This window comes from Tachysurus fulvidraco, chromosome 2, assembly GCF_022655615.1.
Source record: "Tachysurus fulvidraco isolate hzauxx_2018 chromosome 2, HZAU_PFXX_2.0, whole genome shotgun sequence".
NCBI lineage: Eukaryota > Metazoa > Chordata > Actinopteri > Siluriformes > Bagridae > Tachysurus > Tachysurus fulvidraco.
This window is the reverse complement of record NC_062519.1, coordinates 13974875-13997199: the sequence shown is the minus strand read 5'-3', so window position 1 is coordinate 13997199 and position 22325 is coordinate 13974875. Positions and strand designations below refer to the sequence as shown.

General features: G+C 38.3%; 2 protein-coding genes across 10 annotated transcripts in view; both read right to left on the bottom strand.

Moving 5' to 3' along the window:
• Positions 1-663: 663 nt before the first annotated feature.
• On the bottom strand, positions 664-17137 carry pfkfb2b (6-phosphofructo-2-kinase/fructose-2,6-biphosphatase 2b). Of its 8 annotated transcripts, none has more exons than XR_007139596.1 (17): positions 16982-17137; positions 16728-16837; positions 14465-14590; positions 13730-13826; positions 12691-12757; positions 12482-12556; positions 12347-12403; positions 12144-12268; positions 11495-11702; positions 11181-11327; positions 10661-10765; positions 9123-9252; positions 8405-8467; positions 8255-8319; positions 5730-6930; positions 3732-3754; positions 664-2308 (listed from the first exon to the last, which is right to left on the bottom strand). XR_007139596.1 is itself a non-coding variant. In XM_047809233.1 (17 exons), the coding sequence occupies exons 2-17, from the start codon at positions 16777-16779 to the stop codon at positions 2239-2241; spliced, it is 1599 nt and encodes a 532-aa protein (XP_047665189.1). In that variant the 5' UTR covers positions 16780-16837; positions 16982-17137; the 3' UTR covers positions 664-2238. The 8 variants fall into 8 exon arrangements, 6 of the variants coding, with proteins under 6 accessions (XP_047665189.1, XP_047665192.1, XP_047665201.1 ...); XM_047809233.1 differs by having other exon boundaries at positions 6742-6930; XM_047809236.1 differs by lacking the exon at positions 3732-3754 and having other exon boundaries at positions 6742-6930.
• A 1323-nt stretch (positions 17138-18460) lies between these two features.
• The window catches only part of phtf1 (putative homeodomain transcription factor 1), a 7528-nt gene continuing 3663 nt past the window's right edge, over positions 18461-22325 (bottom strand). For both annotated transcript variants that reach the window (XM_027176352.2, XM_027176358.2), the window contains exons 10-17: positions 22178-22306; positions 21647-21916; positions 21263-21394; positions 21075-21161; positions 20834-20989; positions 20365-20460; positions 19428-19553; positions 18461-19283 (exon numbers count right to left, since the gene is read on the bottom strand). In XM_027176352.2, the coding sequence (XP_027032153.1) occupies positions 19263-19283; positions 19428-19553; positions 20365-20460; positions 20834-20989; positions 21075-21161; positions 21263-21394; positions 21647-21916; positions 22178-22306 (1017 nt within the window). In that variant the 3' untranslated portion in view covers positions 18461-19262. The remainder of the gene's footprint in view (positions 19284-19427; positions 19554-20364; positions 20461-20833; positions 20990-21074; positions 21162-21262; positions 21395-21646; positions 21917-22177; positions 22307-22325) is intronic.

Genomic DNA, 22325 nt, shown 5'->3' with positions numbered 1-22325 from the left:
TCCGCCAGGTGCAGATTATTTCACAATCACCACTCTAAAGTGTAGGGAAAACACAGAGTTGTGCAACTACAGTGCAGATGTACAGGAATGAATGAACAGGTTTCAATAAACAGCTTTTATATTACACCAGTTATATTTCTAAAATGCTAACTCACTTGTTAGGTAATATTTATAAATCCTCTGGAAATGTTGCCAACCTCTTACACAACTACTATCCCTTTGGAAGAATAAAATTCATAATTTATACATTACTTGAGAAATGTCTCACTTCAAGTTTTCTGTATTTTGTCTCCACCTAGTGGAGCAGCAAAACAGCAAAGTCAAAACGTTTATACCCAACATTTCAAGTTGACAAGGTAATGTCATGTTAAAGTAATAAAAAACATCTGCCTATCTGTCTATTTATCTATGGGATTTTCTTTTCTAGGAACAAAACCAAAGAAGCAAAAAAAAAAAAATGTTTTTCTGATCATGTCAAACAAAAAATGCCTTAATGAATAATTGCACAATACAATTAATTACTACGATAGTGATTATTTACACAGCACTAGTTCTTGATCCGTTCTTGTCATTACCACTTTTATGTGGCTTACATTAGTGAAGAATTGTTTGATTTTAATAGAAAAACCTATGTGAGAAAATGATATTAGGATTTGAAACTGGTTTCTGACTTGAGCCTTTTATTGCACATAAAGAGCACATAACTGAAAAGCAGAAAAGACAGAATATACACACAAATTTTTTTTTAAACAATAAATAGTTTTCTCTTCTTTTCTTGGCACCAAACATTGTCCTGACTTGCACAAAAGCTCGGATACATTTAGCAATATGTGGGAAATGTTACATGCAGCTGACTTACAAGAAATCAGACCTTAGATCTTAGACATATTTCAAATGTATGTCTATATAAAAAGTACAAGTACACAACCTGAAGGCTGCGCCGATTTACCATCTCGACCTCATTTCTGTACAATTATGTATAAAAGTATACATAATGTGACATCATCCCAAATATCAACTCAAGTAACACAAAACATTTTCCTAAAATAGAAAGTCAACATTTCAGTTCGACATTAACCCAGTTTTAGAGAACCATCTGTGTGGATCTTATTTGAACTATGTAAAATAAATCTGTAATAAAGTCTCGGTTTACAGCCACGATTTAGCATTTCAGGAGTGACAGATAATCAAGATGACATGGAAGGGTGAGTTCATGAACAAGGTGCCATTTAATCCCCAAAAAAAATAAATTTACATAAAAAAAATTTTTTAAGTTATGTATCTTTCACAGCATCTGATATGTGTTTCTGCTCAATTATTTTTTATCTAAAGCACTTCTTGCCTGTTCCAGACCACTATAACTACACTTTACCTGGAAAATCATAAAAATACACAACCTCATTCATTATAGATCATAAAACTGTACATTAGTCCCACAACATACAGCAATATCAAATACTTGGAATATTCCAACAATCAGCAGGAAGTCAAATCCTCTACATTCCCTAAAGATCATGGGAAAAAGAAAAGCAAAATTCTCTGGTTTATTTTTCATTTAGAACGTACACCAGTGTTTTCCAAATGATCAGCCGAAAGTGAATGATTCTTCTAAAAAATATATATATATATATTACTTAAATTGTTTACAAATTATTTAAATAGTCGGAAAGTTTTTAATTGCTCGTATCAATAGGACGGATGTTAGATAAGCTCACTTTGTGCGTTTGCTAATTCTATCGCAAACTTTTAACCCTGTTACACATTTACAGTGTTTTCTAAAAACTATTGTTGCCTTAAAAAAAAAAACAAAAAAAAACATGAGGACTAAACAACACCCGAATCAGACTATCACCCAGATATGACATAAGTTAATATGACTTAAAACATCTTTGGTTAAAATTCTATGACAAAATTTAAAGAAAAACTGCATTAATGTTAAATGTTTATCTTTAAATTGAATCACACTTGGCCTTTGACCGGTTTGTCATGGCTAAATGTCTGCATTCTCAGCTTGCAAGCTCCCACACATGCTAACTAAGGAGCATTAAAGCTTGATTTCTAAATGTGCCACTTTTTTAAAGCGCACATGCAAATATCTGGCGCTCCCGAACGCATGTATTGGGGTAACGCCGGTGAAGGTATTGCAGTCGTCAGTAATGCAGATTTTAATAGAGTGCTTTATACAGAGTGCTAGATTGAAGCTGTACGTTGAGTTGAAGTTCCACCCAACCTTCGAGGCTAATCAATAGCGGAAACAACCAGCGACGTCTTCTGGGCCTTCAAAGACGATTCCTTCACACAAGGATTCCTAAAAAAAAAAACATCCCAGATAATAATAGAAATCAAAGTCTTTGCAGAGGAAAAAGTACGTCTTTAGGGAAATAAGAACAGCATCAGATTTAAAATGTTAGCCAAATTCAGAAAAGCCTCTTATTGTCAAATTTGAAAAGTTGTTTATATGTAGCAAAGGTAACGAAACAATATTAAGCAGTTTCATTCACAAAAAATGCAAAAAGCTGTGGATAATAATAATGATAAAAATGTAGACAGAGAAAGAGTTTTGTTGTTTTGGACCCACAATTCCACTGGTGGAAGTTCAACTACTGGGGTAGAAGAGGTTAAGGAGCAGAACATCAGCTTTAATTTAAAAATGTTTGTGTATAAGCCATATAGGAATCATATACACGGCTTGGCTTGTACCGACATAATAAAGGAACTTCTGAAGCCGTGCTCATTCATCCTCAGATACACGTTGGGTTAGTTTTCCCATCAAACAGCAGAACCGGGGGAAAAATGTGATCTCAGTTACCGTGGCATGGATGTTGGTGCCAGATGGACTGGTTTGAGTATATCAGTTACTGCTAATCTCTTGGGATTTCCACACAAAGCAGTGACTTGATTTTACACACAATGGTGCAACATCCATTGATGTTCTGAAATCCAAAGCGAGAGGGCTGATAAAAGTAGTGCAAATAACCACTCTTTACAACCATGGTGAGCAGAAAAGCAGCTCAAACCTCACAACCTGCTTAACCTTGAGGCAGATGAGCTACAAAAGCAGAAGCCCACATCAGGTTCCTCTCGTGTCAGCTAGGAACATCTACAGGAGTCTCGAGGGTAATCAAATAAATCACCTTGTCTTTTTTAGTGAACATTAATTAAAGCTCTTCATCATTTTATCAACTCATTTCTAGATATTTTTCGGTAAGCAGGGAGTGCTCTAAAACAGAAATGTTCTTCAGTGAGTCGAGTCAGTCCCTGAAAATGTGCAGAAGACAAGAATGACGGCAGAGAAGCCCAGAAAATAAGCAGGAACTGAAAATAGCCTCCTGTCAGAACCTTATATCAAGGGACAGACCACCTTGGGCAGATTTATGCAGTCACATAAATATAATGACATAATGATTCCTATATGGATAACAGTTGCAAAGATATCTTTAAATTAAAGCCTGATATTGTCCAAATAATACATGCAGACTGTAATTCAGTCACCCGTTACCTCATAAAATACACACAGCAAAAAACCCAACTGTTTAGATAAGTGTGACTGAATACCAGCAGAACCAACACAGGAGGGACATGCAGCAGAATATAGTAAGATATACAGCAGACGTTAAACAATATGGAATTACTACTGAAACAAAAAGACAGAACATTCCCATCAAGAAGTCATGAAGTGTTTGGGAGCAAAAGAGAGAAACGATGAAATCCAGAGGGGAAAATATACTCACAGAAAACTGCCTGATACTCGAAACTAGAGTACAGAGAGAGAGAGAGAGAGAGAGAGAGAGAGAGAGAGAGTAGGGGGGTGAGGCATGGTGGGGGAGACACACAGAGCGGAAACGCAGTGCTGTAGTCACATGGCCAAAGCAAACCAATCAGCTTGAGTTAACACAATCAACATGATATTAAGCACATACAGTGTATGATATTACAAACATCATCAAGAGGTGTATGCACACATTAATACGCTTTAAGCACATTTACACCACAGTGCTGCTGAATTCCAGATTCTGATTGGTCGGAAGGTGTTGACAATAAAAGCTATGAAACTAGTTCTGGCTGTAAGGTTTAGATTTAAGCGCTCTTTCTAATGCGTTATAGTTTCTACCGTGAAAACTGACTAATACTCTTATATTAATGATTATGTTTTCTTTAAGGACAAGTTTATTTAACAATTATAGAAGGAGTCTCCAGCGCCAACGCTTTGTACCAGTCTGTAACCAATCATTGTCCTTCGATTGGAAAGTCTTCAGGAAATAGGACACCGTGTTATAGCATTGTTCTCATATTCAACTGAACTGAGAGTATAAGATGATGGAAGACTGTTTATAACTGCGAAGACGTAAATGAGAACAGAATCCAACTTGACTCAGGGATCAAAATATTACATGTAACTATAAAAAGGATATAAAATATGACCTGACATGCTTTGAATGAAAATAATCTATAAATTGTTACGGTATTACAGAATGAAAACCAACCCTGTAAGAATACACATTAAGGACATTGTTATTGAATTAATGGAGTTAAGTAATGGAAGGTTATATCTATAATAAACTGTACGTCTAAATCATCACATTGATGTGCTCAGGTGACATTTATTTAAACGAGCAAAAGGATGTCCTCAAAAAAAAAAACAGTCAAGAATTTAATAGTGTCTTAAATTTCTCTCATATTTTGTACCAAATCCTGAAGACAATTCCAGTTTGCGTTTTGTTTTTAAAATATTAGACCTACTGGTCTATATACAATTGTGCTCAAAAGTTTACAAACATTGGGAAAATTTGCAAGGATGTAATCCCTGTTCCAAAGTTTGCATACCTTTAATTCTTAATATCTTGTATTGCCCCCTTTATCATCAATGATGGCATGCAGTCTTTTGTAATAATTCTTCATGAGATCTTTAATTCTCAGGTGGTATAGCTACCCATTCTTCTTGGCAAAATGATACCAGTTCCTGTAAATGTTCTGGTCGTCTTGCACAAACTGCACGTTTGAGATCTCCTCAAAGTGGCTCAATGATATTGAGGTCAGGAGACTGTGATGGCCTCCAGAACCTTCACCCTTTTTTCGTGCTGTAGAATGCAAATTGTCTGCCAGTATTTTCTGATAGCATGCAGCATCCATCCTGCCATCAATTTTTACTAACGTTCCTGTGCCCCTGGAGCTCACACAGCCCCAAAACATAGATTCACAACCGTGCTTCACAGTGGGGATGGTGTACTTTTCACCATTGGCCTTGTTGACTTCTCTCCCAAACATAGCATTTATGGTTGTGACTATAAAGTTCAATTTTGGTCTCATAACTCCAAACAACAACTACAGAAGCTGTGAGGCTTGTCTAGATGTCTAGATGCTGTCTGGCTTACTGAAGGCGAGCCTCTTTGTGGCATGGACGCAGTAACAGCTTTTTCATGGCAACTCGACCATGCAGGTCATTTATGTTTAAGTACCACCTTATTGTGCTCCTTGAAACAACAACAACACTTTTTTTTCCAGAGCAGCCTGTATTTCTCTCAAACTGTCTTTTGGTATTTCTTTGCATCCAGAACAATTCCTTTGGCAGTAGTTGGTGAAATCTTTCTTGGCCTACCTGACTGTGACTTAGTGTCAACAGAACCTCTTATTTTCCACCTCTTTATGAGAGTTTGAACAGTACTGACTGGCATTTTCAAGTGTTAAGACATCTTTTTATATCCTTTCGCTGCTATATAAAGTTCATCTACCTTATTACGCAGGTCCATTGGCAGTTCTTTTGTCTTCCCCGTTGTGCAGTAACCAAGTCAGTGCATCATCTCATGAGCTGAGAAACTCACTGACTATTTATACACAGACACTAATTACAATTACAAAGCTGACGAGTCCCAGGTGTAAAAACTTTAATAGATATTTGAACCGCTGTGTGTCAACCAGTGTGTTTATAATGTGGCCAAACAACCAAGGATATATAAACTTTTTATCAGGGTTGACATGTGATATGTGATAATCAACAACTTCACGTGACGACTATCCTTATATAAGAAAAAAATATTTTGCCTTATCAGTCATATATTCAAAGTAAATGCCAATGTTTTACAATTTCTTTCAGGGTACGCAAACTTGAGCACAACTCTGAACAAAACAAGCAGTTTGTGCTAATATTAGTCTTCTAGCTTCCATTTAAAACTAAAGAAGTACATTTTGGACATTGAATATGTTCGGTCAGGTTGAGAGCGTTTTTACTTCATAATGTGTTTGGTCTGTAAATGTTAAGGCAGTATTTCTCAGATATCAGTGTCAGAAGGAAAAAAAAACAACACACACACACACACACACACACACACACACACACAATGCATGAGGTGCATCACAGTACTCCAACGATGACTCTCTGCTACAAGGCTTACAGGAAGCAGCTTGTAAGCCATAAGGACTGAGGGAGAGAGAGTGTGAGAGATAGAGACAACATGCAGTCTGCCAGGGTCACTAAGGGCACTGTACAGTGCCAAAAACACAAACACACACAAGCCTGCAAGAGGTCATGCACACAAACAAGCGCGAGAAACAAGACATGAACATAAACCACAGCACAAAATGTCGATAACCCGACCGGGATCACGGGTTGGCTGGAACGGGGACGAGTTGTCTGATACAGTGCAGTATGAGACATGAAGAAGAAATAGGAGAGAACTGAACTGGATCGATTGGGACGAATTGAGTTAGTCTGCTGTTAACAGCATAACGACCATGGACACTAACTTGGCTGTGTAGCAGCGCCCCTTCAGGAGTGTCAGGAAAGTGCAGGGCTGAGGGGGAGGGAGCGAGGGGCAGCCAGGGCCGGTTTCCGGCGCTGTACAGGCGCGGACGTTTGACCTGGTCGAGACTGGACAGAGGGGTGTAACTATTCCGTCGGAGCAGCAGAGGGGGCGGAGTCCTCCGAACTTGCCCCTGGGTCGAGACGGGAGAGACCATGAGTGTTATACAAAGAAAGAGATAGAAAGAAAGAGGGAGAGGGAGAGAGAGAGAGTTTGAAACAGAGCGAGGTGAATACTCCGGGCCTCATATTAGCTTCAGAGTCTACAAAGATTCCAGTAAAATACACATGGCAGATACATAAATTATGAAGTCTGTGTTTCAATACTGTTACAACATGCCATTGCTGACTTGAAAATGTTTTCCTTTAAAACCTGTTCCAGTGTTCAAAGTTTTTTCAGACTTTGCCTCCTGAGCTTTCCAAATCAGCCTGGTATATGAAGAGAATTCTGGCATATCGAACTATTTATAAATATGTTTTTTTTTTTAAGACGTAACAAAGCATACTGGTTTCACGATACGTCATTTTTCTTTATTTTTTATAAAGCGGTCTAGTATTATCAGATATGAAGATACTAAAGTAGAGTTTATAGCATCTCAGTTAAAATGAGATGCTATATGAACTCTTGTTTAAAAATTCCTCTCATGGTTATATTTCATTAATGCAGACTCTTAAATAAACCCAAGCCTAAACTGTTCTTCTTGATTGTTGTAATGCTTGCATATGGAAATTAAATAGCTACTCGTGTGTACTCAGCATGGTGGATAGTGAGCAAACCAGCTAATATGCAACTAGCTAGCAATTATCATGTCAAATGTCAATACAGTATTTTCTCTTTCTACCAAGAGGAAGAGCGTTTAGTTTGAGGTATTATGTATGTGGAAGTTGAAAAGGCCAAGGTAGACAGTATTGGCACACAGGAACAATGATCGCTAGAAGGGTAGAAAAATACCACATGGGTTACACTTGATACAACGTAAGTAAAGTAAAATTATGAGACACGTAATTATATCAAGGTGGCTTGAAATATTTCGGGTGAACCAGCAGTTAAAACTCCAACTGTTAACGACGTACTTAACACCAAAACACACGGTTTAACCATTGAAGACCAACCACGGATGAGTGAAATGATTTCACAACAGGTAGAACTTCACATTTTAATAAGGGGAAAACAAACTGAAGTTGTCACAAGTGATCATTGGACCGAGGGAAGTTTGTAACGGGCCGGAAAAAAAAAACGGAAGCAGAAGAAGATATACAGGCAGCAGTGCTGTGAAAAAAAAATGCCATTCAAAGTCACATGCTGGATCAGTGGAAGGTTTGCATGCATGCCCCAAGCAGTTATTCTGAGAGATCAGCATGGAATCAAATCAAATAAATCACAATATCTATATATATCTATAGATGTCACAGAAATTGTCAGAGTGCTGCTGAGACAGATCAGCTCAGCTGACTTACTAAAGGTCTGTCTCGGTGTGTGTTCACTGCCTCCACATTCAGGTAAAACATTTCCACTTTGCATCCTGGAAGGTTAGAAGGTAACCATTAGAAGCACATGGGTGTTGATGGATGAACATGTGATAAGGGCATGTTTATCTCTGGTCCTACCGTAAGCAACAGGGGTGAGCTTCAGGACAGTGTGGAGAGGACACTTTAAGTACGCGAGATCATCTGTTTGGGGGGGGGAAACATGACATTAGAAAGAATACTAAAGAGTGTTTATGTATATTCTGTATTTACACCTCAAGAAATTCTCTAATCAGACAAAACTGCATAAATATACATTTAATCTTAAACCTGCTATTAGACAATGTCCATTGTTAAAAGTGCTATACAAATACAATTGAATTAAATTGTAGAAGTAGCACTATGCCTAAAATACATGCAGATACAGTAAATGCTCACATCACACTGGGGGAAAACATGTATTCTCAGTGACATCAATGCTGGTGCAAGACAGGCTGGTTTGAATACATTTCAACTGCCGAGCTCTCTAAGAAATCCTCTCAGGTTTACACAAAAATATGCGCAAAGCAAAAAAATCCAGTGAGAGTCAGGTCTGTGGGGGGAAACGCTTTGTTGATGAGAAAAGTGAGACTGATTTCAGCTGATAGTAAGACTACGGTAACTCAAATAATCACTCTGTGTAGCCATGGTGAACAGAAAAGCATGTCAGAACACAAAACTAGGACCATGAGATGGATGGGCTACAACAGGAGGAGATCACCTCTGGTTCCACGCAAATCTTTTTACAAAATGAAGAAAGCTGAAATAAAATGCTCCGTAAATGTATAAGTATACGAAAGTGTGTGCTTGTAAGTAAAACCTGCGTTCTTGTCCAGAAAATAAGCCAAAAGGCATCTCATGACAGCTTGGTGGCAGATGACCAAAACATTTCCCTGTCTTTCCAGCTCCATAATCACTGGCTCCAGGCGCTGGACCAGATCCTGATACGACTAAAAGGAGGAATTAGAGACATAAAAAGTTTGGAATTGTTTTCTCCATCCAAATAATAATAAAGGACTTATTTGCATAATAATGTCTAGCATGCGATCTTCAACGGTGTGGAGTTTCAGTGTTGTATAAAGTACTAGAAAGCAATACTTGAGTAAAAGTACAAGTATCGTACTAGAAAAAGACTTTGGTAGAAGTGAAAGTTGCCTTTTAGAATACTACTCAAGTAAAAGTCTTAAAGTATCTGATATTTACTGTACTTAAGTATCAAAAGTCATTTTCTGATATTTAATGTACTTAAGTATTTGAAGTAAAAGTAAAAAGTACAATTTCAGTGATTTTCGGTAGGCATAAGAGCAGGGGCGGTTCTAGGATTTCACCTTTAGGGGTTTTAATGAGAATTTAAAACAAGAAGAGTTATATATAATATATTATATGACTACATAGTAAGCCAAACGTCATGGTGTTATTAAATGGCAAAAGTGGACACCAAAATTTTATGCATGATGTAAAGATGCCAGTCTCGAATCAAATCAGTTCATGTATGTGTGCATTCTCTACAAACAGTGTGTCCAATGAATGCACTCACTCACTCTTTTTCTTCCGCTTATCCACAAACTACCTCGGGTCACGGGGAGCCTGTGCCTATTTCAGGCTTCAAGACCAAATAAATAAATGTTCTTTTTATTTAGTATTGAATGGAATGTTTGCATTAATATTTTGTTTGTGCTACAACTCTGGTAATAAGCATAGCGAAATTTCACTGCTTTTCTTCGCCGTATTCGCGGCTTTCAGCCGATTAACGTTATAAATGCCTTCAGCTCGGACTGCGCGTGCACGCTGCGCGTGCCTGTGCTTCTCCGTAGAGCGTGCGGAGCGTAATGCAATCTAGGAGCAGTGATTCACCAAACCTCCCTTATTACAGTCGCACACATTTCTTCTGATTTTATTTTGTAGTAACGAGTAACGAAGATGCTTATTGGAAATATAACGGAGTAAAAGTATACATTTTATCTAGAAAATGTAGTGGAGTAATAGTGAAAGTTGACATAAATTTAAATAGCGAAGTAAAGTACAGATACGTGACATTTCTACTTAAGTACAGTAACGAAGTATTTTTACTTTGTTACATTACAACACTGTGGAGTTTGACTTGGCTGGTGATAGTGGTGTGAGTAGTATTTAGCAGAACCACTTTATTCCTTTAGTCTGTCCAGTTCTTTAAGGAGCCATCCCTTATCTTTGATTTCACCTTATGTAAGACGATATATAACTGGCACCAACCAATTAGCAACAGAATCACTAAACGCATCACATCACAGTGTTTCAGGGTGGAGTTTTTTCTTTAATCATTGATGTTAACCTTAATACTGTATAGTTAATTATAGCATGAGAACAGCCAGACTGCACCTCTCCTCCTGGGTATCTGTAATGGTATTTGTCCTGGTCTCGAAGTGCAAACTCTTCCGGGAAGGAGCTCTGAATCATCTCATAGGACATCTCCTCACACACACCCTGAAATCAATAACAATTCACCATGACTATAGGAGTTTCATGCACTGCTATTTCTGTAGTTTACCTTACGATGCTAAAATTATTATAAAAGTACAGATTTTAAAAAAAAATGCTTTGGGTGGACACTAACGTACTGAAGCAGACTAGATGTTTGGCAGCTGATATTTCTTTAGCGTACCGTTAAATGTTTGCTTTAGATACGGTTTAAAGCTAAATTGTATTACATTTTGATAACTTTTGATAAGAACTCTATCATTATGCTTTAGGAGACTCGGCCAGAATGGCTTTAGGAGACGTATACATTCAGAAAATAAGGACATTAGTGATACTAGTCTCGTAGCTCCAGTGCACACAGCTAAATAATAAAAATCGTACAATACATTACTTCATTTAAAGCTTAATTTGGCATACTAACAGCATCAATCTCATTCAGGATCTTCCACTGTTCATATGGCACTCCCAGAGCCTCAGCTGTCTGAATGGATCTCCTCAGCTGGCTGGTCCAGACCTTCAGATCTGACAAGCCATGTTCCTCAATAAACCCACGCAGAGCTGCTGCAAACTAGAGAAGAAATCATCGGGAGCTGAAATAAATGCTACGATATATCAATGAATTAAACCCAATAATCCCGCTACTCCTTTAACATCTAAGCAGAGAGCGATCTGCTCACACAGATGCTAATTTTAGACACTTTTTCAGTCACATCTCTGTTCTCTTCATGCCCAGACCTGCTTGCCGCGGGGTGAAAGCTCAGAGTCTCCCCCGATGCGCCCCTGCACGTTGTGGTCGCTCTCGCCGTGCCGGCACAGGTAGATACAGTGAGAGTGCACACGGATGTTCATGAGGTAGTAGACGATCTTGCTCTGGATGTAGTCCTGTATGCGGTTCACCAGGAAACGGCGACCTACGTTCATCACTTTAATAAATGACAGATCTCTGAAAATGGAGAAGAGGAGTTGGGAGTCCACAGACACTACACGGCTAAAAAAATATCAGAATTTGAAAGCACGATTATGTCATTTATCTTGTATGCCGTGGCATTAGAATTTCTCTAGGTCTTAGAGCTGCTGGGTCGTGAGTGATAACAAAAACTACATTTTTTCCCCCCAACATTCCACACTATTAAAAATAACTAGAAGAAGATTTTTTTTAAAAAAGACAACGTCTCATCCTTCAAGAATTAACCACTTTGTCACATGGGGTGAAAAAGTAAAAGAAAAAAACAGCCAATTGAAGACAATACATAATTGCATCTAGACAGGTAATATCTACAGAATCATAGTATTGTGAATTAATATGATTTAATCTTTACATTAAGGATTTAACTACAGAAAGCCTCCTTCCCTCCAAAGTATTATCTTCAATAAATGGTCCTACTTGTCATAATCATCAGGATCCAGTGGTTGGTAAGTGACTTTGTAGCACTCAATACGTTTCAGGAAGTCGTCCATGACTCGTTCTCTGTGAGCTTCTGGGTAATCTGGACTCGACACCTTCACTTCCTGTACACAGAGATAATAAGCTACATAAAGGATAATTACTATAGAGGCTACAAAGGAAGATGAAACGTTTTTCTTTACCAAAATGTTAGCAGCGATAACATCCGGGTCATCGCAGACGGACTCCACAAAAAACCCCTGCGCAAATAAACACCTTGATTATGCCATGAAGTCATCACATCAGACTTTAATTTATTAATTGAAAGTGTACTGCACCTTATACGCATTCTCCTTTACAAAATTCAGGATGAGATCACGTCTCTCTCGGGTCGTATTCGTGGCATCAAATACCTCAACCACAAAAAAAACAAAAAAAAAACAACAAAAAAAAAAAACACCCAAGTAATTATACTGCAACGTCATCGAAACCTGGACGATTTATAAGAACACTGCGCAATTTGAGAGGTTTTATGTCAGAAGCTTACTGCAATTTGTCCTCCTTCTTCATTCAGGTAAGCTTTCACATCTTGCAGCGCCACCAATGCACACTTCCTGTAGAGGACAGCATAGCTTTATACATATTTGTAATTATATTCTCACATGTTATGTAAATGCAAAAAAAAAAAAAGGTTTTATTTTTAGCCCCGCCCCTTCCTTAATCTCACCTGCTCTCGATATATTAGATATAATTTAAATGGTTTATTATATTTAACATAGATGCCACAACAACAAAAATAATCATTTTAGGGTAAAAACGTGTTTTTCTGTTAAAAGTCAGAGGGGAAAATATATTAACCTAAAAGGATTAAGGAGGTTAACACTTCACAAATAGTGTTAATGGTGAAGATAAGCAGAAAGTGATAGATAGAAAATCCACATTGTGTTTGTGTAAGTCAGCACTCAGCACTTCAAACACTTTAACAGTGTAAAAGTCACCATGTGGACCTAAGACAAGTGCTTTATAAAAGCGTGAGCCTGAGTTCTCATGACTGACACTCAGCAGCTCCTGACTACACATCTGCTCATCTTAATATACCCTCCTTCAATCTCCTTGAAATAGTATAAATGCTCCTTTTTTTTGTCTTAAAAGTTCTGGATGATTAAATTGCTTCTAATGTTTGTCTTTTTTTTTTATCATAGTAAATTTGTGAGCAGGGAAAGTATCCATACCACATAACCCACGACAGACCGAAACAAACATGTAATGTAATGCAGTAGATTATCAAGTTATCGTTAAAACGGTCTCTGTTACTTTCCCGTTACAAATCACGAATCCCAATCCAATTTGCAAACTTGCCCTTCATGAAGTGAAACCTTTATAAATAATAAATGCTTATTAATGCAATATTAATGCGGTATAAATACATAAGTGCACAGCATGAGCAGCAGCTCCAGCAGTGTTTGCAGGTGGTGTTTACGTTAGCACTATCCCATATTATAACTGGTATCAATTACGGAAACGCGCGAGGAGCCGACATGGTAACAACACTGAATAGGTTTTTGATTTATTGGTGCTGAACTTACTTCCTTATTTTCATGGCCTCTTCATTGTCGTGTCTAAAAAAGTCATAGGACTTATATGCTTTCACAGCCTCTCTTCTGTAGACCCCCAGATTAAAGACTGCAAAGAAGAGCGCAAGAACCCGTTCAGTTAAAGGAGAAAAAAAAAAACAATACATAAAGCTGGATAAAGGACAATAATCACTGATGAGGTGGAATGACGCCATTATTATGCCACGGTTCTGTATTTTACGATAACATGATGTTGTGAAGTGTTTCTCATTATTTTTCATTTATTTAAACATGGCACGTTGAATATTTATCCATTTGTAGTTACATTTAATGCTGTTGAACATCCAGAAAAGTCTGATTCTGTCACTACTTTGATTCTGATTCTGTCACTACTCCTTCTATAAATTTTAATAACCATATCAACAGTATACACATGTTAAAAGCACATTTTGTAATCTAGTTATTTATTTTTTTGACATAAATTATGCAAACGTCTCCCATGTGAATTTGTTGTTACTGAAAGAATTAGATTAGATTAGTCCAAGCACATTACTCTAAACCTCTCAGATTTGCTCTGATGGAAACTTAATCTGCACTTTCTGACCAATCAGAATCAAGAATTCAAAAACACAGTGCCAGAGAATTCTTTCACAGCTTTTGACAAATGTAACGCAGAAAGAAACTCTTTTTAGTGAATAAAAAAATGTATATATTTAAAGAATGCAAACTTAAATAAAAAGCACACACCTTTAGTTGGAACTCCAATCCAGTTGAGATAACGTGTGAGCTTCTTTGACATGTAGGTCTTGCCTCGCGCTGGGAGGCCAATCATGACGATCAGAGTTGGCGAGTTGGTCATGTAAGATGCCCACGCTAGAGTTCAACACACACATGCTTTAAACGCAAGTTACACACATTTCAATTTGCTACTTGTGAGCACTCTAGGTGATGCACAAAACTTTTACGTTTATCCCTCATTTCCTTTTCTTGTTTCGGAGTTCACTTACTGATCCTAGAACAGGGACTACTTACTGAATAAACCTTAATTAAAACATTATTTAAAATTCGACTTTTAACTCGACTTTCGACTTAAAACTATACGACTTTTCTAGTATCTTTTTTTTTTTTTATCATTTCTACTTTCTAAAACGTTCTACTGTCCATAATGTTATAATTTATTAGATAATAGACAACTATCTTGCAGCACTTTTTTTTTTGTAAGCTCTATTTTATGAACATCAGTAAGCCTGAAATCAAGTCTGTCCTGATCCTGATGGGAACGTTCTGTCCAGCTCAACTTGGACAAAAGATTATTACAGCTCATATGAGGGCATGACTCAGCATAGATCATTGATTTAACTGTAGAGATCACATCAATGCTTTGCTTCAAGCCAGACACAAGGTGATTTCCTCATTTTCAGACTATGACTTCAGTCTAACACTAAGTTGTTTGTAGCTTGAATGCTGTTTAGCCCATTGAATTGAACACTGCTGGCCAAGGATAAATATATCCACCATATACTCCCTTAGTTTTTAGGTAGATTTAACAATAAAAATTCAGCTTTAACTCCAGAGAATGATGATTCATCCTGAGAGGATTATATTTATAATCAATAAATATAATTTCTAATTATTTGGCAAAAGATTTATATCATCAAATTTTTTTTTTTGGTTTAAACTACCTTCCTAAACATACGTTCTGTTCGACTAGGTGCAGATCGTGGCTCCAGTGGAAAATGATCTTAGATGATCTTGGATTCCTTAAATCTGTCTAGCTTTCAAATTTCATAATCTGTTCACTCTGCTTAAACAAATCAGGCTCTGTAGAGACCATTACATAGCTTTTGCTGTCTACTACGTCTGTCTGCGCTGATTTCGCTGGATCTGACGTAGAACAACTGTGGAAAATGGTGCATGAGAAAAGAAGCTGTTTAGTATTTTGGAGCTAAAAGAAAAATCTGACCAATATGATTTATGGCATTTTGTTCCCCTGTGACCTCAGGTTGGCACACGACAGCTAACTTCTTACAGAAATAATGAAAGGATGACAACACCAGAATCGCAGATCCCAAATATCTCAGTATCGGATTATTTAATGTGCTTCAAAGGATTCCAGCGGAGCTGTGATTGCGATCTGGCAGTTAAACTCAGATGAGTTCATAGCTGTCATTCTACCGTGGTATGTAGGCCAGATTAAAGTGGCACATGTGGGACGGCGGTTTATGAGTTGGAGAGGCAGCTGACCTATGCGGAGTCTGTTGCAACCTAGCCTTTATTGTAAGCAGTTATAAGAAGTGACCTGTATTTTTAGAAAGAAAAACTGTTTAACAGAAAAGCTGGTCAAGATCACCTCATCAAAATACAAAATGACATTATCATTGCTGTCAGTGTGCGTTGCCTATACTAATTCAGCCCTGAGTGTGTACGTGCATGTGGACTAGACTCCCTACAGTGTATTCTTCCCTCGAACCAAGGGTTCATGAAATGCATGAAATTACTCTGGGCCTGGTCAAGCTATCGATTAAAAATGTCTGCAATTTGACCACCCACCCACCCACCTCACTCACTCACTATCTATCTATCTATCTATCTATCTATCTATCTATCTATCTATCTATCAATCATTTATCTATCTATCAATCAATCAATCAATCAATCAATCAATCATCTATCTATCTATATTCTGTACTGCTCATCCAACACAGGGTCTCAGAGACTGGAATGTATTCCAGGGGACTCAGGGCAGAATGTGAGGGAACCCGGGACGGGGTTCCAGCCCATCACAAGACACAATCAGACATACGACACACAATTTAGAGATGCCAGTCAACCTACAACACACGTTTGTGCTGGAAGAGGCAGAAATTGACCCTAAAGGTGGCACCTTGCCCAACATATATACACCTGTAACAGGTTTACTAGGTCAAATATTTAAATGCAATGCATATATTGTGTATTTTTTTATGTAAGTGCATAAGCTTAGGGAGAAAACAGGAGGTTGTCTGCTTACAGCACTGCTTCCCATTGGCCCTGGGCTCTGATCTCTTGGCTTCATCACACATGCTGACCGTTTATTGATGAACTCTTCTGCATCTGCAGGAGGATCACAGGACCAGGTTTCTAGAGAAAACAACATTACAGTTACAGCATTTACTGCAATCTCGTGCTGACGTCATCAAGATGCTCTGAAACGCAAAGCCCGGTGATGGCGCAGTGTAAACAGCGCTATACACAAACAGTGCGTGTCAGTGAACAGAGACTCACCTTCGTTGCCTGGCTTCAGGAGGCAGAAGGTTTATGCCTTATTTAAGCCATAACACATGACTGTAAAGGGCGGAATATTATCTCATCGTCCTTGCACAGCACCATGCGCGCGCACACCGGCTTTGACGACCTTCCAAGGCAACGAGACGCCCCGCCTCATTGGCTGAAGGTGTGTGCTGACGTCATCGCGCCCTTACCGTAAGTATACTAGTAGCGTTTTTAATCTCGTCGGTATTACGGTAACGCTGGTATTTCGCTACACCAGGGGTTTTCAAATAAGCAAAGGAGTCGATTTACTACAAAACAGTGTCACAATAATAAACATAGTGACTTTAATAATGCTTGGGTTAAACCAGTGTTTTAAAAAACATTTATCTTTATCCTACGGACAAAATAAATAGTTTACACCTAACAATCACACTTATGACTCTGGCTTCCTGAACCCACAAGGATGGAACCACATCATTCTTTAGGACCTCTTTGTATGCTGTAGTATTATTATCTTTCTTCACTGAACGTAACCCAAACCTGTTCCAGCATGACGATGTACCGGTGCACTAAGCGAGCTCCATGAAGATATGGTTTGACAAGTTAAGAGTGGAAGAACTCAACACATCTGGCCTCCTCACCCAACACGTCTGGCCGCCTCACCCAACACGTCTGGCCGCCTCACCCAACACGTCTGGCCTCCTCACCCAACACATCTGGCCTTCTCACCCAACATCACTACTTGGACTTTCTAATGCTCTAGTGGCTGAATGGGCAGACTTTCACACAGACACTTCCAAATCTATTGGAAAACCTTACCACAAGAATGAAATGATCATAAAAGCAAAGGGAGACTGAATCATAATCAGGAGGTTCAAAAAGCATATATGTGGTTTACGGTCTGGTGTCCACAAATATTTTGCCTATATAGTGTAATTTGTATTGTATGGTTGTTGATGTAACTTATTCAGGATGAAACAGCATTAAAACCTTCTGAAATCAATTTTAAGCAAATATTAACCATCAGGGGAACTGAATAGAAATGAAGCAAACTTAAGGTTCTTAAGTAGATTACTACTGAATTGAACAAAGATACACCTGCATTTTTCTCTTTCTTTTCTTTTTTTATTTTTTTTTATTTCTGACAGTACAAGTTCATCTGTAACTCATTGATTAATAGGGCTTCAGAAGGATCTTGGGGTGAGAATCAGGTGTACAGTATTAAGGCAACAACCAACTCTACATTTCAGATGTTAAACGAAGAGAGAATCATATAGTTGTAAAATGCGACTGCTTTGTTGCTGAATGTTAATAAAAATATTACCGTCTGTTCTCTTAAAACTGAATGTAACAAAGTTAGCATTGCTTCCAAAGTTTTGGCATCTAGTGTATATAAAAAATATTCACAGTAAGAAGAGTAGTAGTGTAGTGAAGGCACAAAACTAAAAATAAAATAATGTAGATTATTATATATAATCAATTCACTTCAAACACTTCTGAAACATATTTAATTTGAATTAAATCGAGTGCACTGACAGGGACGCAACACAATTACTTCAGTATCCCTTAGAACAGTTTCACACACACCATACTAGTAATTTGATTGCTTATATCCCATAAATAGCTCAAACTGTGTAAGACATTCTTCATAATACAGCCATAAAGCACTTAACAGTTTTGTGAAGGTGAGGCTTTCTATGTCTGCAGTATTGCCTAAGAGTGAAACATTTAGACTTTTAAGTTTTCAGACCAAACCATTTTGTAGAAATACTCAAATGCATTAAGAATTTCCTATTACATCAAGAAATTAGTTGCACAAATATAAACAAAGTCAAATAATATAACTATATAACCACTAGAAATTCCCATTCTGGCATAAAAACTCATGTACTCAGAAGGTGAAAAATGTGGTAAATCAATTGTAAGAAATTTAATTAGCATGAGTATCCAGGTCATGATATCCAGAATGCTAAGCATCAGTAGCATCGGCAAGGAATGCATGGGATTCCCTGTTGTGTGTCTCATTGTCCATGCTTAGAATTTTCTCATTATATTAGTAAGAAGGAAAACTGATTAAATTAATTTTGACAAATTTTAAAGTGCAGACACCTGGGCCAGGGGAATTAATAACGATAAATGAAAGCAGCCAGCATTAAGCTGATTCAAGCCATGAGGTTTCACAGGAATGTGTAGATTTAGCCAGTAGATTTGCACACACACATGCAGGAAAGTAAGTGTTTGGTCCACTAGCAGCACAGGACACTTTCACTCTGCAGGCTCCCAGAGACTCTCATCATGGTTTGATCTTCCAGAGCTGCACACAGAGACAAATCCACAATAATGCATGTGAAAATCTGCTCAGAGTCTTGACATGAACATTCGTTTGATTCTTTATATCGTGCAAAAACTCGAGTTTTGTGGGTGTCGCTAAACAGAAATCGAGTCCATGATCACTCACTCTGATATTGAAGCCCAGCAGGTCACTGATCACAGCTGACACAGCGGACAGGATGACCACTCTGGTAATGTTATAGATGAGAGGGTTCACCGTTAGCCCCAACAATCGGAACGGTGTGTCCAGCTCCTAAACGAAAATGTGGCATAGAAATAAAAGGTTATAACAATGACACTCAAAGTACGATCAGGTTCTAAATTCCCATATATTTGTTACAATTTCTCAGTCCACCAAACTATTCTTATCTTCCTTCACAGACTTGTGTATGTTTAATATATATATATATATATATAACATACATGAGTTTGTATGTTTTTGTGTGTGTTTATGTTTTTGAAAAATTGTAACAAATATATGGGAATTTAGAACATATGGGAATTTACATATATACATATAATATATTTACATCTATATATATTAATAAATAACCACCACTTTAGAAATAAATTTGATTTATATAAAAAAGTGCCAGTAGATGGTGCTCTTGTTCAGTTCTGGCTAGTCTGTAAACTTCAACATGACTCAATGAGCAACACCAAAACAATCACATATCAAAGTTAGAAATATAAAACTGTAGTCATTCACTTGGCAAATAAGTGACACATCAAAGTTTGATGTGTAGCTATAGACCAGGGAAGCCTTTGAGATCTGTAAGGAGACTCCAAACAATGATTTATATCCTTGGAAATGTCAAAATACAAAATCAGCTGAAAGCCCCTTATCTGTAAAGTACAGTGATATCTGGGAAGTTGTTTGAGCAATTGATACGGTCATATGATGAGGGCTTTCGTGTCAAAAAGTCAGAAAAGAAAGAGGAAACTACAAGAGCTATAGAGGAAGTACCACGGAGATGAATTTTTGATATCCTTTCCTTTTAGAAATCTAGATTTCCCCCTTCACACATTGCACTGAAGATAGTAGTAATACAAAGCTTACTTACTTTCAGTAACTTTGTGGCCAGTTTCAGAACATTGTTGACGATGCTGAGGTCATCCTTTTTTTCTGGTTTCTTTTCCATCTTCAGATACAAGTTTATCTGGAGGAGAAAAAAATGTTAAACAAAACAAATGTTTCAAATAAAATCTAAAGTGTGATGTATGGGATTGGTCAGTGATACAGATTGTTACATTTATAGTTCAGCTCGACAACATCAAACAATACTTTAATGAATTGGGACATGGAAGCTTTTATTATAGCCACATATATGTTAAAGCGCAGTGGAATTCTTTTCCTCGCATATCCCTGTGGAGGTTGGTGTCGGAGCGCGGGGGCAGCTGTGATACGGGTTAAGGGACTTGCTCAAAAGGCCTAACAGTGGCAGCTTGGCTGTGTTGGGGCTTGAACCTCCGATCAACAACCCAGAGTCTGAAGGACCTGAGCCACCACTGCCCCTACATGTGTGTGTTTACCTGTTCAGTGAGCAGCACAGAGGTGTTGCTGTATTTGTGGTTAGTCTCAGCCCCTAGCGTGGCCAGCCGCAGCAGGAAGATGAGGAGCGCAGCGCCCCACACCAGCAGCTCCCAGTTACTCTCCCACTCCAGGAACGAGTAGTGGTTGTTCAGCACCTACAACCACAAAGTAACACATTGACTAGAGTTCATGATCAGACTGAGAAACCACGGTGGCCAACGTTGTCAAATGTTGCCTGACCTGTGCACATATAGTGAATGCAATGGAAAGAGCCAGGAGGAAGATGGAAGAAACGATGACATCCACAGAGCGCTGAGGCCCCCGCCTCTGTAAAAACCAAACAGACTTCAGGAATTTGGCATATTTTCAACAGCTGAATAAAATAACAATTTCCGTTCAATTTTGTATTATATTATTTATAGATGGACCTTGAGGAAAGACCGAAGTGAAAGCCACATCTTGATGTTCTGCACCTTTTTCAGTCTAAAGTGAGGGATTGCAGATTTTTTGGCTTTGCGTGCTGAAGTGATGTGACTGAAGAGTTTGGCGAAGAGCAGCCGCTGTGAACGACATTACAAGCTCGTTTAAAATACTCTGTAGTGAAGGAGTTATTGACACCCTCAGCCCCTATAACACCTTCAGCAATTAGTAACTGAATGACGGGGAAAAATACACAAGAAGGAACAACACTGTGAATTACGGAATGCTACTGAATGGATTTGGGTTGTTTTATACAAAGTGCCCAAAACATTTTGAGAGACATGTTGGGATGTGATCTCACAGATCTTAAAGAGAAAAGCAGAGCCCTGTACCTGTTTGTAAGTTCTTTCAGCGACGCACATCATAAAGAAGAAAAGACTGGTGAGGAAGACTCTCTCCACAGTGGTGATAAGGAAGAACGCGAGGCTGTAGGCACTCATTTTCCCAGCAGCCATGACGACCAAATCATTGAGGGTGATGAAGTTCAGACGGGTCGTGTCAAGCTGCTGAGCCAATCGGAAACAGAAAGGCAGCAGGGCCAAAGTGGCCGTAACCAGCCCTCCAAAGACCAGGTAACCCATTCCCTGTTCCACCAACTTTACCTGCACAGAGAAGATGGAGGGATTTACTTTTAATAACAGGTACAGGAGAGCAACGGAATCAACTTCAGTAGTTACAAAGCTGCAAGATTCGACAAAATTTTTCCTAGAATGAATTCAAAGAGGCAGTTTGTCATGTTAACGGATCAAAAATTTCACAGCGATCCTTACTGACGTATCGTTATCGACCCCTTATAAGTGTATCTTCGGATTTATGGTACTTTCCTCTCACAATGTAACTGTTAATAAAAAAGAGGAACTCACCTGTGTGAGGATGATGCTGCTGATCTCCAGGACGGACATATCAGCCTTCTTACACTCGCCCTGCTCCCAAATAATGGCGCTCACACGGTCTTTAGAAGGGTGGCAGGCTTGAAGCCATGAAAACTGGTGCTGAAAACCATTTTACAAA

Bases quoted from the DNA above. Each gene is read 5' to 3' on its own strand.
- pfkfb2b (XM_047809230.1), bottom strand. From the start codon at position 16,779: ATGTGTGATGAAGCCAAGAGATCAGAGCCCAGGGCCAATGGGAAGCAG. The intron at 12,557-12,690 runs GTAAGCTTCTGA...TTTGTGGTTGAG, and splicing joins AAGAAGGAGGACAAATTGCA to GTATTTGATGCCACGAATAC. The intron at 6,931-8,254 runs GTAAGTCAGCTG...GTCTCGACCCAG, and splicing joins CACACCGAGACAGACCTTTA to GGGCAAGTTCGGAGGACTCC.